General features: G+C 33.4%; 2 protein-coding genes across 4 annotated transcripts; one reads left to right on the top strand and one right to left on the bottom strand.

Moving 5' to 3' along the window:
- Window positions 1-2,962: 2,962 nt before the first annotated feature.
- Window positions 2,963-5,708, top strand: LOC120165364 (UDP-glucuronic acid decarboxylase 2-like). Its single transcript, XM_039174902.1, has 6 exons — window positions 2,963-3,617; window positions 3,794-3,941; window positions 4,225-4,304; window positions 4,998-5,156; window positions 5,227-5,319; window positions 5,410-5,708. The coding sequence occupies exons 1-6, from the start codon at window positions 3,006-3,008 to the stop codon at window positions 5,635-5,637; spliced, it is 1,320 nt and encodes a 439-aa protein (XP_039030833.1). The 5' UTR covers window positions 2,963-3,005; the 3' UTR covers window positions 5,638-5,708.
- Window positions 5,709-5,917: 209 nt separating this feature from the next.
- LOC120165365 (caffeoylshikimate esterase-like) lies at window positions 5,918-8,862 on the bottom strand. 3 transcript variants are annotated; one of them, XM_039174903.1, is made up of 8 exons: window positions 8,754-8,862; window positions 8,585-8,675; window positions 8,431-8,463; window positions 7,296-7,442; window positions 7,091-7,221; window positions 6,869-7,006; window positions 6,636-6,734; window positions 5,918-6,375 (listed from the first exon to the last, which is right to left on the bottom strand). In XM_039174903.1, exons 1-8 carry the CDS (start codon window positions 8,781-8,783, stop codon window positions 6,004-6,006), a joined length of 1,041 nt encoding a protein of 346 aa, XP_039030834.1. In that variant the 5' UTR covers window positions 8,784-8,862; the 3' UTR covers window positions 5,918-6,003. The 3 variants fall into 3 exon arrangements, with proteins under 3 accessions (XP_039030834.1, XP_039030836.1, XP_039030835.1); XM_039174905.1 differs by lacking the exon at window positions 7,296-7,442; XM_039174904.1 differs by lacking the exon at window positions 8,431-8,463.
- Between the last annotated feature and the right edge of the window lie 9,209 nt (window positions 8,863-18,071).

Genomic DNA, 18,071 nt, shown 5'->3' with positions numbered 1-18,071 from the left:
CAGGGGAATGTAATGTCATTTCCTCGTTTGATTAGCCAGTAATCCTATTCCCCGGTAATCTTTTATTACCAACAATGGTATTTTGGGGTATATTACTGGGAATGTGATTACCACATTCTCTTAGGTATTGTTAGATTACCATCGCTTTGGACTAAAATGCCCTTAAATTTTTTTTCTTCAAAAATATCCTTCTTCTTTCGTTGAATAATAAAAATTCTACGAAGGTTAAATTACAAATTTATCCTTAAACTATTTTAGATTTACAAAAAAATCATAATATGAAGTTCAGGGGTTAAAATAAAATTTTACCCTTTCATTAAACCTATTTATCTTTTCAATTTTATAAAAATAATTATATAAATTTTATGAATTTAAAATTTTTAAAGAAAATATATAAATTAATTATAGTAATATTATAGTAAAATTCAACTTGTTAAAAAAACAAATATATAATAAGGATAATTTGGTAAAATATACATTCCAATAATCTTTTATTCCTTTAACCAAAAACTGTAATATTATATTCTTGCTAAACGAACCAAATACAAAATACAACATTCTCAGTAATCTTATTCCCGTCGATAATCCTATTCCTACTGGTAATCTTACATTCCGTGAACCAAACGCACCCTAAGTACAACCGTAGTGATCAATCAAACATAATCTTACATTTCTTTATCACCGAAAAAATGAATTTCGAAGAAAGTTTTTAAATGTTATCATATTCCAAAGTTCTAAACTTTTGTGTTGTAACTTGTGTCTAAGAAGTGTCTCAACAAACCTATTTACAGTGGAGATGAAATTAATCAAAAGGTTATGACATTTTGATGAAGAGATTTGTTGAAAAACTAATAAGTATAATTGATTGGATGCAACTTTAAATAAAAAAAAATTATTCACCAAATGACATGACTTATTATAAATAATATCAATTTTATTCAATTATTTTATTATTATTTTAATAATTCTTCATATGAAATTGATGATTTCAAACACTAACTCGATGCGGTGATAGATTCTACGTTCGATATTTGCATAATATATGTAGGTGTCCCCTTTTAAACTTTTCCTTGTAAAAATATTTACCTTACTGACTTTTCAATATACATGATATCCTTGAACTGTCTTGTCATTTGTGTAAGCGATGATATACCTTACACAAATATCTCACTGACAAGAATTTGATTCTCATGGTCATGCCCATATAATTACACAAATATAATTATAATCAATTGAATATTTCATTTTTAAAATTATTATTATTCTTTTAATTATTTTTATTTGTTACATTTTTAATAATATTAATTTTATTTTTTAAATAATTTAATAAATAAAATAATTACAAAAATAATATTTTAAAATGATGTATTTTAAAATATTTTAACTTTGTTTTTTTAAATAAAATTTTCCATCCAAATGTACCATAAATATTCATAAAAAATATATTCAACTAAGTAAATACCTATAATATTTTAATGCATTTCAGAATCACTGTTCTTATAATTAAACTTTTAATAATTAAACAAACAGAAAATAAATGGCTAGACTTTGATAAGTGATGTGTATTTTTGATTCAAGATTAAAAAGAAAAATGATAAAACAACATTTAGTATCTAAATTTTGGCAACATTTTCAACTTAATCCTTGTTGTTGTTTTTTTTAATTTCAAGACCCTTCATGAGGCGTAACCTTAAATTAAAAAGTAAACAAAATATCAAATTTATAGATCAATATATATAAAAAACTAATTTAAGGATAGAATTAAGAAATTATTAAATTTAAGTACTAAACATTACTTTATCCCATAAAAGTAAAAAACAAGTTAAATAAGAAACAAGGATGAGCATAGCATCCAAACAAGTTTTGATCTTACTTGATCCTATTAGTTCCTTTTTTTAAATTAGGGTTTGATTAGTTTAAGGTCTTTTTTAGAAGTTGGGTCGGGACAAGTTTGATTTTATGATGAAAAATGTTTGACTCAAAAAATAATATAATTATATTTTATATATGTAAAGATAATTAAAATAATATCTCTATATATTATTTTTTTTCAATTATATTTATATTTTATCGAATAAAATTAAGAATATATATATAAATAAAATTAAGTACATATTTTATTTTAGGGTAAAGTACAAAAATGGTCCCCGACTATAAGATAATATTTTGTTGAGTTCCTTGATCATTAAAAGTTATAAAATGATCTCGTCTATAAGGAGTTGCTTTGTTGAGTCCTTCAACTATTAAAAATTATAAAATGGTCAGTCGTCTATTTCTTATGTTCCAAACTTATCATTTTCTGTTAAAAAATTAATAGTTGTCTGAGCTAAACATTAACATGTTGACTGAGATATGATAGTTGTTTGAGATTATAAAATCATATTTTATCATATCTCAGTTAGTATATTAACGTTCAGCTCAAATTGTCATCAATTTTTTAAGGAAAAATAACGAATTTAAAACTTATTAAATAATCGAGTGAAAATTTATAAGTTTTTACAGTCAATGAATTCAAAAAAGCAATTCTATATAGTCGGAGGACTATTTCGTATCTTTTAATAGACATAAAATTAAAAAAGTCACATAATTAGGTGATCATTTGTGTACTATACCCTTTATTTTAAAAGAATGATCAAATTTGAATCAAATAAAGTTCTTCTAAATCTGAATTAAATTAATTCAGATGAAAGATACTTCATCCAATCCGACCCATCCATTCATTAAGAAATGACTGACCAAGCACTTTTGGAAATCCAAATTCTCTCCTGTCTAATTTTCGAGCTAAAATAACTTTATTTATATTTGGGCATTTCCGTAATACCACACCGTCCCTAAGCCCTTGTTTATATTTGGCCTCCACTTTGTTCTTACAGACCAGAACCCAGTTCTTTTTTCATAACACCACCTCCTTTCCAACTCAGTTTCAACTCGACGGCGATTCACTTCACCAATTTTCTTGTAAATTCATCCTACAAATCGAGTTCGATACGTTCTGCAGTTGAAAAATGATGGGATCGGAGCTGATTTATAGAGGCTCTGAAACCCAGCCTGCTTCCGATCCATATTCGCCTAAACCCGTCAAACCATGGGCCTCCGTCACTCGTCCGATCCATTATCTCCTCCGCGAACAACGCCTTCTCTTTGTCTTCGTCGGCATTGCCGTAGCCAGCCTGATTTTCACCGTCTTCCCAGCTTCACCGGCTCCCCACGGCCGCTTCACCACCCTGATCCCTGATTCCATCACCTACTTCACCGTGGAGACCCAACAGAAATTCTCCTACGTCCCGCACCGCCTTGGATTCGGGTCGGCCAACCCGACGGGCAAGATCCCGTTGGGGCTGAAACGGAAGGGTTTAAGGATCGTGGTGACGGGCGGAGCCGGGTTCGTTGGATCCCACCTCGTGGACCGTCTGATCGCGAGAGGAGACAGCGTGATCGTGGTCGATAGCTTCTTCACCGGACGGAAAGAGAACGTGATGCACCATTTCGGGAATCCGAACTTCGAGCTCATCCGACACGACGTTGTCGAAGCGTTGCTAGTGGAGGTTGACCAAATATACCACCTGGCCTGCCCGGCTTCCCCGGTCCATTACAAATTCAATCCCGTCAAAACAATCATATCCTTTTATATGTTTAATTCATGGATTTAAATTGCCTTTGGGTCGTGTTTTCGGTTAGGATTATTACGATTGAAGCAATAGCGGACCGCTATATAAATCTCTGATTTCATCGATGCTAGAAAACCTGGATTAACTCTGTGTTCATGTTTTGTTTCTTTAACTGTGTTTTCCACAAGACAAACGTGGTTGGAACACTGAACATGTTAGGTCTGGCAAAAAGAGTAGGTGCCAGGTTCTTGTTGACCAGCACCAGCGAAGTCTACGGAGATCCACTCCAACATCCTCAGAAAGAAACTTATTGGGGCAATGTTAATCCCATCGGTTAGTTTCCTCCATTGTTTTACTTCGTGAAATAATTCATAATGAAATCTACTATTATTATGAAAGAAGAATATCAAACCGTTTTTATATTTGTGATACTTGGGGAATGGGTCGGGGGACATTTATGTAAAATTCATAAGTGAGATTTATATAATGTGAAAGTTGAGATCTAGTTGGTTGTATTAATTGTAGTTTGGACGCGTGTCTCCCTTCTTTGTTTACAAATTTCAAAAGATTTTCTTTGTTTAATAAAAGCTGTTTTGTTTGAATTTGTATGGGACAGGTGTCCGTAGCTGTTACGATGAGGGAAAACGCACTGCTGAAACCTTGACCATGGATTATCACCGAGGAGCCGGAGTCGAGGTTTGTTCTCATGCCCATTTAAGAGATGTTAATGACATGATACGAATATAAAAATTAGGTTCGTAGTAATATGTATCGAAATAAATAAAATTATAAGAATAAATAAAATTAAATGATTTACTTGTAAATTATTTTTATTACGTTAATAAATTATTTAATAAAATGCAGCAAATTTTAAATAGAAAACATCAATAAATTTTATTAAACACTCAACTATTCAAACAAAACAAGCATGATCATCTACATATTAGATTTTAATCTTCTCCGTTTTATTAAAAAAATAATTAAGTGGAAAGTAAAAAAATAATTTAAAAATGTCACATCAGTATCATCGTTAATTTTTTAATGATGAGTAACAAAAAAATATAACGTTAAGAATGATTTTAAAAAATAATAATAATTGAATGATTAAAACATAAATAAAATAATAGGTGGATCATTAAATAAATAATTTATCATTGTCTAATTATATGTAAATTTATAATTTTGGGCCATGCGTAAGAGGAGCCATGGGCAAGTGCCCTTATTGCCCAGCAACAGGGACGGAATTGTTTGTTCACCTACTTTTTTTTCTCTCTATTTTTTTAATTCGACATTCGAACTCATGATCTTTGTCAATATAATGTCTATCCAATTAATATTGGATCAATTACAACGTGTGTGTGCTAATTTGTATAAAATTTTCGGTTTCAGGTTAAGATTGCTAGAATTTTCAATACTTATGGACCTCGTATGTGCATCGATGATGGTCGTGTCGTTAGCAATTTCGTAGCTCAGGCCTTAAGGAAGGAGCCTTTGACTGTGTATGGTGATGGGAAGCAGACGAGGAGTTTCCAATATGTTTCTGATCTGGTAACTGATCTTTGGTTTTGCTAGACTTTGTTGGCATTATTTATTTACAAAACAAGCTTTGCTGAAACAGGTGGAGGGTCTCATTCGCTTGATGGAAGGAGAACATATCGGACCTTTTAATCTTGGAAACCCCGGAGAATTCACCATGCTCGAGCTTGCCGAGGTAAAACCATACCGCATAAATCTTGCTAATGTGAAATGTGTTGGAAATGATGATTACATTAGTGAGTTTTCTTTCCGTATGGGTTCGCAGGTGGTTCAGGAAACAATTGATCCGAATGCGATGATCGAGTTCCGACCCAACACAGAAGATGATCCTCACAAGAGGAAGCCTGATATCACCAGAGCCAAAGAGCTACTTGGTTGGGAACCCAAGGTGTCTCTCCGCAAGGGTCTACCTCTAATGGTGTCGGACTTCCGGCAACGTGTATTCAGTGACCACAAGGAGGGCAGCAACGCCAACAATGGATCATCATCTTAAGGTCTCGTATTTACACATTTCGAAACACCAAATCAAATATAGTTAGCGGCCGCGATGGCAGCAGCAAATGAATAGATTTTGGAGGTTCCCTTTTTGACAATGAGATTGGCATCTTTGTATTAGTTTCATGTCTTCTCTACCCCTTTCAAGCTTAATTGACAGTGAGCTTTCTGAATCTAAATTTATCATTCTTTTTCTTTTAGCTTATGTTTGATAACAAGTAGGGTTATTAACTTATGAATTTGAGTACTTCAATAACATAAATGTTTTACACTTTTACGTTTGGTCGAACACGACACGAGACGAAAATTATAGTCCGGATCAGAAATATTCAGACAGTAGCTATAATCTAATATCACTATCGAGCTACATTGCAGAGCGATGTTGCATGCGAAATCCCTTCAATCCACACAAATACCTACCATTTGAATGCATTCGACCGCTCGTCGCGGCCATCGATTCCGTCCAATTATCGAACTTTTTCAACCCTACATTCAACGGACGAAGAATCTGCTCGAAAGTTATGGCATCGCACCGCTTGTCGAGCCAAGCCGTAATGTCTGCGAAAACGATCTCTATGTTTTCATCGGGCTCTCCCGATGTCAAACCATGCCACATCCCTGGATACAGCTTTATCGTTTTGTCCCGGCTGCTCGCTTTATCGTACAATGCCTTGCTTATTTCAGGGTCCGTTACTATATCAGCCTCCCCGTGCAACACAAAGAAAGGGAGTGCCACCTGCCAAAAGAACAACCCCGACCAATAAGTTTTAAATGCAATATAAATGAAAAGGACTCGAGAAGCTCGACCGGTCCGTCGGCAATGATAATCTTTCTACCTAACTTTTTTCACTGCATTTAACCCATTCAAGGTTAGATCCTATTGACTGGTGCAACAAGGAGCTACTCCCATTTATTATTCCCTTACCCCTTAAACACAGAGTATAGCTTTTACCATAAATGGTGTTTGAAGCTGAAAGCTTGGACTCTTTTTTATACCTCATTTAAACCATCTTCAAGGCTGATGCTGGTTCGGAGCATTTCTAGTGCGGTTTTAAGCCTAGGCTTGTCTTGGTATATCAACTTATTGTTCCTTATCTGCAACCATCATGAAACCAGAGAGACACAGCATGGGTGAGCTATGATTATGGTGTTTGATCATTCAAAATCTGCAAAGCACCGACACTCGGTCAAGAGAGTGTTCGAGCATAGACAACGGTGAATGTCCTAACCAGTTCTCGCTTAATAGGGTCCTTGAATGCCGAATCAATGACGTCTTTTGTGGGTACTATCTTCCATTTAGGTATAACTTCTTCCATTTTAGTCAATATGTTCACCACCACCGGGTGTGGCTTCACTTTCTCCGATATCTATAAAATTTTTGTACAATTAGAACAGCTCAAAAACAGACCTTATGTTATACACATCTTGTGTTTATATGGTGTCACCGTTACCTTACACATGGGAGCAACAAGAACAGCACCATGCCAAAAGGAAGGGTCCTTTTTATGAAGCAATAAGGCCACTGCACCTCCCATTGACTCTCCATACAAGAATCTGCTCTTGTCTCTGTATTCTTCCTGACCTGGAAAATTCAACCATGGGTGGATGAAGTACAACGAAAAGAGTTGGCGAAGGATTAGTGACAAGTTTACCTACCACAGATGGACTTGAAAAAGTCACTGCAGTCATTAACTATGTTCTCAAACTTCTTGATGTAACATCGAGCACCCTTGGACCTTCCATGTCCTTCATAATCGATCCCGAACACCGCATATCCCGCTGCGGCTAGCCTGCTTCCACATTCTATTAAAGATCATGGTACCGGATTAATGCTACCCTGGAAATTCACATTATATTACTAAGGCAAAATACATAAATGATCCTTTGACTATAAGATGTTATTTTATTGAGCCTCCAACTATTAAAAGTTACAAAATGATCACTTTATTGAGTCAGTCAACTATTAGAAGTTATAAATTGATCACCCAATAATTAATATTTTTCAATCCTTTTTCGTTAAAAAAATAAGGTTTTCTGAAATGAACATTAGCCTACTGACTGGAATATGATAAAATCTTATCTCAAAATCATATTAGGTATAGTCGTTTGAGATTCTGTGATCATATTTTATTATATCTTAGTTAACAAATTAATATCCAACTTAAACTGTCGTCAATTTTTTAACGAAAACTGACAAGATTAAAATATATCAATTTTCGAAAGACTCAACAAAACATCTTTTAGTCGATGAACTATTTTATAACTTTTAATAATCGAAAGACTCAACAAAATAATTTATATAGTCAAGAGATTATTTGTGTACTTTACCTAAAAATTATATTACCAATCTTGGATTAGCTGGTTGAAGTTCACACAAGCCATGGAGGGAGAGAAAAATAATGAGGTATTAGTGTATGTTGTTGAATTGTCCCATCACATGATTTAGACTAAATAGCTGTTTATGAGAGAAATCTTAGTATCTGGTAAAAAGACTTTATGAGAGAAATCTTGGTGGACCAAACTGATTGTTGGCAACCTAACCAGAACGATCTGACCCACATTTTTTTTCATCACAGAGACCAGAAACACGAGGAACCAGAAGATTTCACATGGCAGATGATGATTCGTGAAGAACTATAACAAAATTCAATATTTTAAGGGAAAATGCGACTTTTTTTTATCATCATACAGATCTTGTGAGATTTCTGATTTCAATAAAAATAAAATAAAAATTGGGTAATCTTAAAAGAACGTGGAAAAGGGAAATAAGTTAAGTAAGAGTATTGAATACCTCTCATGAATCCACTGCACTCCATGCCATAACCTGCAAACGCCATTAATGGTCCAACTCACCTTTTACTTTTTATCTTTTGGGGGTGTTTAGATGATTAATAATACACTAATTGAAGAGAAGATTACTGGAAAAAAGACGAGGGAAGGGGTACCATGGCATAGGAAAACAAGAGCCTTTGGAGATGAGAAAGGCAACCATCTGCAAGTGAAAAGCAATGTTCCTCTTGAGTTCCTAACATGCTCCTACACCATCATCAAACACTCAACTCAATCTCAAAACTCTTAAAAAAACCCAGAAAAGAAGGAATATATAGAGCTGACCTCCTGGTATTCAAATGCCATGTTGTTCATGATGTTGGAGGAGCTGAGATTAAAGATGTATATACAGAGAAATAATGAAAGAAAAGCTACCAAATGGGGAAGCAAAGCAGAAGCTATTTGAGAAAGGAGAGTGGTCGAGGGTCAGCTACTCAGCTACTGCTTACTTTATATATTGTTGGGTGTGATTAGTCCAATCCAAAAGTATTTTAAAAAGTTGTAAATAATAAAAGAAAGGTACAGTTGAAGGGGATGGTTTATTGATAAAGATGGTTCAAACGACAAGGTTTAAGAGATGGTTAAATTAAGCATGGTAAGTTCTTCAACATTGCCCATAATTAGGGAAGCCCACTTATATTCCACTTATTCATTACATTTATTATTGCCAGTGGCCGGCATTGGATGACATAGGGATTCGAAATTCAACCACTCCATTGCCCAATCACAAACAACCACCTACTCCCCTTCCCTTGTTATATTATTTGGGTAAATTTTGTGTTTAGTACATAAAATATTAGTTTTGATCCGTTTTAATATCTAAACTTTTATTTCTTTCAAAATCATATCTAACGTTAAGTTTTTGTTTCATTTTAGTAGCTCGCTGTTAAAAACTGAACGGACAGGGTGACAAGGCATAGCTTCAGTGGATGGACGACCAATCCTAACGGTGGATCACTAGAGAATGACGAATTGACCAACATAATCTATTTTCAAGCCCATCGGACAGTGGACTATGGAGATCGGATGATGAAGAAATCGAAGTGTTCATCGTCAATTTGGGAGATTGAGAAGTTTTCCGATGAAATAAAGGTCGAAATCGCGTTCAGGGGGTCGAAAAGGTGTGAGCTAGAAAGTTTGGGCTTCATCGACCGACGGATGCGACGACCAACGACTATAAATGCGGCGGCCGACGAGCTCGTCTGTTAAATTTTTAACAACTTATACTAAAATCAAACAAAAACTAAACATTATGTATGATTTTGAAAAAAATGAAAATTTAGGTTCTAAAACGGACCTAAATTGATAGTTTAAGTACTAAATGAGTAGTTTACCCTATTATTTTGTGGGTAAATTACACTGATTGATCATTGGAGAAATTTTATTTTATTCCACTGCCTGAAAACTTATGTGCAAGTCCCGGATCAATTTTAGAACGGGACTCATTTTTTTCGTCCAACCCCATTTTTGGGGGGGGCAATGGCAATGCTACATTTGTGAACCGAGGGATTGAAAGACGAGAAGCAGAAGAATCTTTTTGTACTGAAGTTTGTTGGAGAGGATGATTGGAGCGATGGCGGCGAGAAGCTAATGAAAAAATGATTAAGTTTGGACTAAACTGATAAAATTTAAAAACGTTAAAGAATTTATTGGATCAAATTAACTCAATCTATAAATGTAGAAGATTAAGGGAAAATTATAGAAATCATCATTCACCTTTCTTTTTCCTCTTTATTTTGATCGCTGAAGTTTAATTTTTTTAATTTAATCACTCAACTTTGAATATTGAATTTTTTGTCACTCTTCCATTTTCTTTTATTAACTATGTGGTAACATGACATTTTTTTTTATTAATTTTTGAACTGCATTGTAGACACTAATTAATATTATTTTATATTCCACCATCCACTGTTGTCGCCTATCTTCGCCATCCTTGTTCCCATTTCGTCGCCTATCATCTCCAAAGAAGACCTGACCAGCACCACACACTCAACCACCATTCTGCTATTGTCTAAACGCCTCCACTATCATCATTCAACCCGAACTTTTTCCAATTGTCACAAGATTATAATATCTAGGCTTAATATAAAAAAGGTTCCAAACTATGCATATTTTCTCATTTAGGCGTCTAAACTTTTGTTTTCAGTCAATCTTAATACTTAATGTTTTCGATATTATCATTTTAAATGTTTGGTCAGTCACGATTGTTAAAAAAAATCGTTAAAAATAAATCAACCAATTATTGTGTGACACACGACCTAAATTTTAATTTCTTTTATTTTTTAAAAAAAGTAAAATTCATAAATTTTCAAAAAATGTCAAATTTTCAAAAAATGTCAAATTTTCCTATTTTACAAACCATCGTTTGTAGTTATCTAGTTTATAGGTGATATACAATAGACAGGACGTTAACGCACATTTAACGGTCGGTGCATAAAGGTGTCGGTGATTCAAACAAACAATGAACCAAAAAATAGAGCTTCATATTTATTAAATTTGAGAACCTGATAAGATAATCCCCCATTTTTTTTTGTTAATTTTTTATTTTTATTCTTATTTTGAAATTACGTGGTTATTGATATTTGGTTTCAAATATTGTTTAGATTTTAGGCTAATATAAAAAAAATTCTTAAACTATATCTCTTGTTCTATCTAGACTTCTAAACTTTTTTGAAAAATATAGGTGTCTAGTTTTTTTGACGTTGTCATTTTAAGTATCTGGTCTGTCACAATCATTAAAAAATCTATTAAAATCAATTAACAACTCATAATATGACATGTGGTGTGTTTATAAAATTTTAATTTTTTATTTAATGAACATAAAAATATTGTTACTTTTAAAACTAACTTTTTTCTAAAATCTAAAAAATCCTTAATTCCAAACATCAACCCACTCACTAATCGTCCTTCGTCGACCGTCTATCCGCCCATCATCGGTAAATCGTAGCCTTAATCCCAAAATCACTGAATCCAAACCTAAAATCCCAATATTCAAATCTCTTTATCTGGCGGTTGCATCGAGAATGCATGGGGACTACAAATGGTGATCAGGAGGTGAGTGGGTAAACGTCGATAGTAATGGTGGCCGGCGACTGGATTTTAGTGACTTTCTTATACGAAAATCTGAATAATTTCTACAAACCTATCCTGCACATCGTCCATCTTGTTTCTATATCTACGCCAATGTATCTGACTTTTTCCTCTCAATTTCGGTTCATGGTTTCCTTGCACCATCTGTCATATAAGAGTTGCACAATACTGCCATCTCTCTACCTAGACCCTTATACACCAACTAGTGCCTTAAGCACTACTGCTGGAGAACCACTGTCCCAACCACCTCGCACACCTCCTCTGGTCGTGTTGTTAGTAATGCGTCTTGGTCAATTAGTTGTAATGGTTGTAATTATGACTAATTAGTTGTAATTACAGTTTGATTTTTGGTGGCACAAAGTTTGATTTTAATCACGCTATATTAGTGATTAATTTCATTCTTCAATGAATGAATTTACACCATTTGTGAGGCTCGGTTCATTGCTAGTGTATCTCTCATCAAATCTCAATTTGGATGGATTTGACCCTTGTTTATAGCAACCTGTCTTGGCCAAGATTATAGCAATTGTAATTGCTGCATTAAATTCAATTATTTCCCGTTTTAAGCTGCGTTCCCCTATAAATACCGATTGATTTTCATTAGTTTGGATCTTCCACAAACAAGCTTTTCAAAAGCATCATTCTTTGTTCTCTCAAAGTTTTTCTCTATTATTTCTTTGTTTTGAGAAGAAGAGCAATACCACTATTTCGTCCACTTTAGATATCAGGTGTACTTTTTCTAGAGAGATTGTGTTAACCTCAAGGGGCATTGTCCAATGTAGCAATTACACCAATTGGGTGAATTTACTTCTAAGGCAGTGATTTGACATGACACAATTTACATATAATTATTTTCTGTTATTTTATTTTATTATTCAGTCAGTGCTAACACCTCGATTTTGCAGTAATATTTCCAAAAATTTAGAAGCAAAATTATACTGCAAACAATGTCGAATGTTAGCATACACATTCCTGATCTTTCAAAGCTTGAAGCTCTTGATGGGAGCAACTACTAGAGGTGGTTACAAAGAATTTTAATATTCTTTTAACAACTAAACTTTGACTACGTGCTACTCAAATCACAACCCATACCAACCACTTCGGATGTTACCGATTCCATGCCTAGCATCACTGAATCCACCACCTTGTAGTCCCCTCAAAAAAGTTTGAGAATGACAACAAGACGGTCAGAGGACACTTTCTCAGTCACATGTCTAATAAATTATTCGACATGATTCTCAAGGAGAAAAGAGCTAAAGCTATCTGGGACACTTTAAAAAAGAAGTATGGGGCTGACGATGCGGGCATAAAGAAGTACGTTGGTGGTGAATTACACAAGTTCCAGATGAAGGATGACAAGCCCATCCTGGATCAAGTCCATGACTACAAGAAGATGGTAGCTGATATTCTTGCCGAATGGATGTAAATATGTGAGATCTTTCAAGCTAACGTCCTCATTGAGAAGTTACCAAGATCATGGAAAGAATATCGTAATCAACTGAAACACTATAACATCCCAAAAATCGGGTTAGTGACTAAAATGAAAGTTTTTGAAATTTGGTTATCAATTCAAGAAAAATTAGAAAGTTTAAGGACTTAAATATGTATATATTAGTATTGGATTAAATAGTAATTATGGAAGGAGTGAAGGGCATTATGGTAATTTCAGCTTAAAAGATATTTTATCTCCTTTAATAGGAGTAAACACGTGAAATTTGGGGATCTGTCCATAACCTTTCTTCTTGATTTCTTCTTCTTCCCGTTTGCTCCAGCTCCAAAGGTAAGTTTAAATTTAGATGTTTAATTCTTGAATTTTTAAGTTGGGTTTTATTCTTTGGGTGTTATATAAGCTTAAGGAAAACTTATATAAGATTAAAACATCAAGAGAAGAGAATTAAAAAGGGAATTGTAAAAAGGGTGTAGAAGTGAATTATTGGTATGAAGAGGTTTTTGAAGTTCTATTGATAAATTTGACTTGTCATAAGAAGGATTAAGAAGTTTAAAGCATTAGAAATGAATTTAGAACACACGGAAAGTTTAGTGAAATTCTTTAATTCAAGAGTTATAGTGAGATAATGAAGTGTTATATTGTTAAAAGAGGGTTTAAGTATGTATAGATAAGTTTTAAGGCATGAGGAAGGAAAACAAGTAGAGTTTGGGGTAAAGTGTTGAATTTTTTGGGTTTAAGGAATGAATTCTGGGTTGGTAGTATCGGTATAGGTTGAGTAGGTACCGATACTACAAGGTAATTTATGAGAAATTTATGCTTGTGGTATCGATACTGCATGAACAATATCGATACCATAAGGAAAAAAAGTAAGAAATTTTCAAGAAGTATCGGTACTAAGAGTATCGATACCAATGTGGAGGGTATTGATACCAGGAAACATCAAAGCTAATATTGGTATCGATATCGGGGTAGGGTATCGGTACCCTAGCATAGAAGTATCGGTACTGTGAGGGTAGTACCGGTACTACTTAAATTAGAAAGTAGAAATTAGTGTTTTATGTAGTTTGCTTTGGTTTGAATATTATCGAGTAATTCAAATCCCAATATTCATTGAATTATATTCGTGTAAATATCGATCGAAAGTAAAGTTCGGATAGACTATCAGAGTAAGATTCAAGAGCGAAAGCAAGAGCTTGGAATTTGTTAATTGAGACCAAGGTGAGTATATGATATTAAGTGTAAGTTATGCTATGGAATTAAGACTTGTGAAGAGTCTAATTGTGATAGTAGATTATATGAGTACAAGGATACAAGTGTGTAGGGCATATGAATATAAATGTATGTATCATAAGTTATTACATAAATTACATGATATACTATGTATGTTAAATGAGTTATGTGAATGCATGTTGGTATGATAACTTATGTTAAATGATATAATTGAAGTATGTGATTGTGTGAGAAAGAATATGAACTATATGAGAAGATGTATATGATTATGAGTTATGTGATTAAATGATCAAGAGATATAAGCAATGTGAATCTTATGGAAATGATCTACGCGTAAGTGAACTATGTGACTATGTGAATGTGTGATAACATAAATAATAATAATGTCCATGTTATGTGTTATGAGAGCTAGGGGTATATTTGGCATGCCAAGAGTCAAGGGTTCTATGTGGTCATTCAAGACATATATTTAATCCTTTGGAACATATATGCGGTACTTCGGTACACTTATTTTGTAATATCCCAAAATCGGGGCTAGTGACTTAAATATAAATTTTGAAATTTTAAGGTTTGATTTTGAAATATTAAAAAGTTTAGGGACTAAATTGGTAATATTTGTGGATGATTGTTTAGTAAATATTAAGTGAAGTAAGGGGTAAAATGGTCTTTTTTAAGAAAAGATTTTATTTCTCCCTTTATATAGGATATCAACACGTGGAGATGGAGAGAAATGAAAGAAAGCTCTGGAGGCTTGGTGGGTTTTCTTCTTCATTTCCTCCCGTGGCTCCATTGGTAAGGTAAGTTGGTCTCAAGTTGGTTAATTATTTCATTTTAAAGTTGGTTTTGATTCCTGGAGTGATAGAAAAAGATTAAAAAAAGCTTAAGATTACTTAAAACTCTAAGATGATTAAGTTAGAAAGGATTAAAGATGAGATGGTTATAAGTGAAATCTTGGAAAATAGTTAGTAATTGAAGTTAGAAGTTAAATTTGATTTGTCATCAGTCAAAATAAGAAATTTAAAGTGTTAGAAATGAATTTAGAACATGTTGATAAATTGGTAAGATTCTTGGTTTCCAAATTTAAGATAGAAGATTGGATATTAAGATGAGTTAAAGTGATATAAATTAGTTAAAATAAGTGTAGTTAAGTTTAAAGGGATAAAAGGAGGTTATATAAGAAGAATTAAGTGTTGGAAATTTTCGGGCTAGAAGCATTTTCTGGGTAAGGAGGACCTACAGGTACTGATACCACAAGGCAAATTATGAGGAATTGATTCATGGGGTATCGATACCTGTATGAACAATATTGATATCATATGGAAGGGGTATCGATACCTATATGGAGGGTATCGATACCCAGGGAACTTCGAAGCTAATTTTGGTATCAGTACCTAGGTAGGGTATCGGTACCCTAATATAGAGGTATCGGTACCCTAGTATAGAGGTATCGATACTGTGAAGGTGGTACCGATACCACTTAAGTGGGAAAGTTGAAATTGGGGTTTTAATTAGTTTATATTGATATAAATCATATCAAGTAATTTGAATCTCAATATTTATTGGATTTTGTATTCGTGTAGATATCGATCAAGAGCGAAGTCCGTACAAGTTGATAAGTAATAGTCATCGAGGAAAAGATAAGAAATTGGTATTGACTAGTGAGGCCAGGTGAGTGCATTTAGTTGGTATATGATGTGTATGGAAATAAGACTCTTGATGAGTCTATTTCCAATAATTGATTGCATGAACCTATGAATGTTAATATGTGTGATTTGATTATTATGTATGCCTGAATACATGAATAGAGTCATAGGGGTTATATGTTATTTTGTGTGCTAATGGTATAAGTAATTATATGATAACAACGCATAAAGTGTATGAATTAGATTTAAGTGACTAAAGGAAAAGTTAGATATATTAAGTAAGTTTGACCTATATGATAATATGATATATAATATAAGTTAGTAGATATTGACATAAATGAGTATGTGAATATGTCAGATAAGTAATATAGGAAGGTCTATATGTTAAATGAAACTATGATCTAAAACTTGTTAGATTCTTATATGATATGAAGTATAGTACAAAGATGCCAGAAATCATATGAGGATGTTATAGGAACTAGTTAATAATAAGTTATGAGAATACATGTTTATGTAACAAACTATACTAGTTAATAATAAGTTATGAGAATACATGTTTATGTAACAAACTATGTAAAAATGAGCTCAGTGAATATAATAAATATGATATGGTGATTATGTGAAACTAGGAATATAAACTATATGGCATTAATGTATCAATTATAGGAAAAAGAGTACATGATGTTGTAATAAATTATAGTAATTGGTATAATGAAAATATATGAATAAGTGAAAGAGTAAAATAAGTTAAGTGGCATTGACCTAAACTATATTATGAATTACTGGTATAAGAATATGATATAAAATTTGCAATAAGAATCTGTGTTATATGATAAATATGAACTTATTAGAGCAAGAGATAAGATATGTGACTATGAGTACTGAATACGTATCTGTGTGATATGACCTATGAGATCATATGAAATATTATATGAATATGTTGTGGACACCTATTTTCGTCCGATATTTCATATGACGTATATGATACTATTATATTATAACGTGCATACATGTACGCGTATAATATATTATGTTATTTAATAATAACATTCGATTTTATTTCAGGCCTAAAACATGTGGCCCAGAATAATTACAAAGCAGCCCATCACAACAGTGGCCCAGAAAACTTACGACCCAACAGCAACAAACCTGCGACCTGTTTCAAGACCCGCTGGAGCACCCGAACCGATCCACTTGTACCTCCACCTGAACCGGTCCAACTAGGGTTTGAAACCCTAGCTTTCTTTCCTCCAAGTGTCGTAGCAGCCAAGTCCCACGCCTCACATCTTCCTCACTGAGTCCGGTAGATTCCTCGGCAACAACCCACCACCAACAAACAAATAAAGCAGTTTTTTAGTTTATACATGACTCTAAAAGTAGCCAATAGTTTGGCTATAAAATGATGTAAATTGAACACAAATGGGGTACGGGTTTTACACACGATTGTACACGAACATCACATTAGCAGATACGAAGTATACTCGAAAAAATGAGGGGAACAGAAAGGGATTCGAACAGGAAAAAGAGAGGAAAAACCGGAACCATTGAAGGGATATAAAGTATTTTTTAAGGTATTTTTTCTTGATTTTTGAAAACAAAAATCACAGCAGCAATTTTTTCAATTTTGCATGTACTTCATTCGAAATGAATATAAAAAGGGTTTAGTTATTTACCTCGGTCGAAGGAGGCCTCGTCGAAGTCTAGGATTTCGTCGACGGAGTTGTGAAAGTCGAAGCCTTTAGGGCTTTGTAGTCAAAGGGGTGAAGCTTTTATGGTCCTTAGAAGACTTACCTTATGATTTCAGTTTCAAAATGGGATTTAGGGTCATGAATCGAGGGCTTTGTAAGGTTTGGGGATCGTTAGCCATGCAGAGGGTTTGAGAGAGGATATAAAGAGAGGAGGCGACAACTATTTGTGGGTTTAGGTTATAGTTTACCTAAAATGGCCAAAATGTAGTATATATATCAAACATTTTTGGTGAATTGGCTTTAGCACCCCTTTAGTTTGCCGCGAATTATTATTTTAGTCACTATTTTGCATTTGGTTTAATAATTATTTTTATCCTTTAAATATTTGTTTTGTTAATTCAGTCCTTTAAAATACTGGTTTTATTATTTAGTCCTTTAAATATCATATTTTCTGTTTTAAATATTTTGTTTTTATTTATTTTATTTATTTTTATTTTTTCGT

The sequence above is a fragment of the Hibiscus syriacus genome, unplaced genomic scaffold, assembly GCF_006381635.1.
Source record: "Hibiscus syriacus cultivar Baekdansim isolate YM2019G1 unplaced genomic scaffold, ASM638163v2 tig00111582_pilon, whole genome shotgun sequence".
NCBI classification, from domain to species: domain Eukaryota; kingdom Viridiplantae; phylum Streptophyta; class Magnoliopsida; order Malvales; family Malvaceae; genus Hibiscus; species Hibiscus syriacus.
This window is presented reverse-complemented; position numbering and strand designations above follow the sequence as displayed.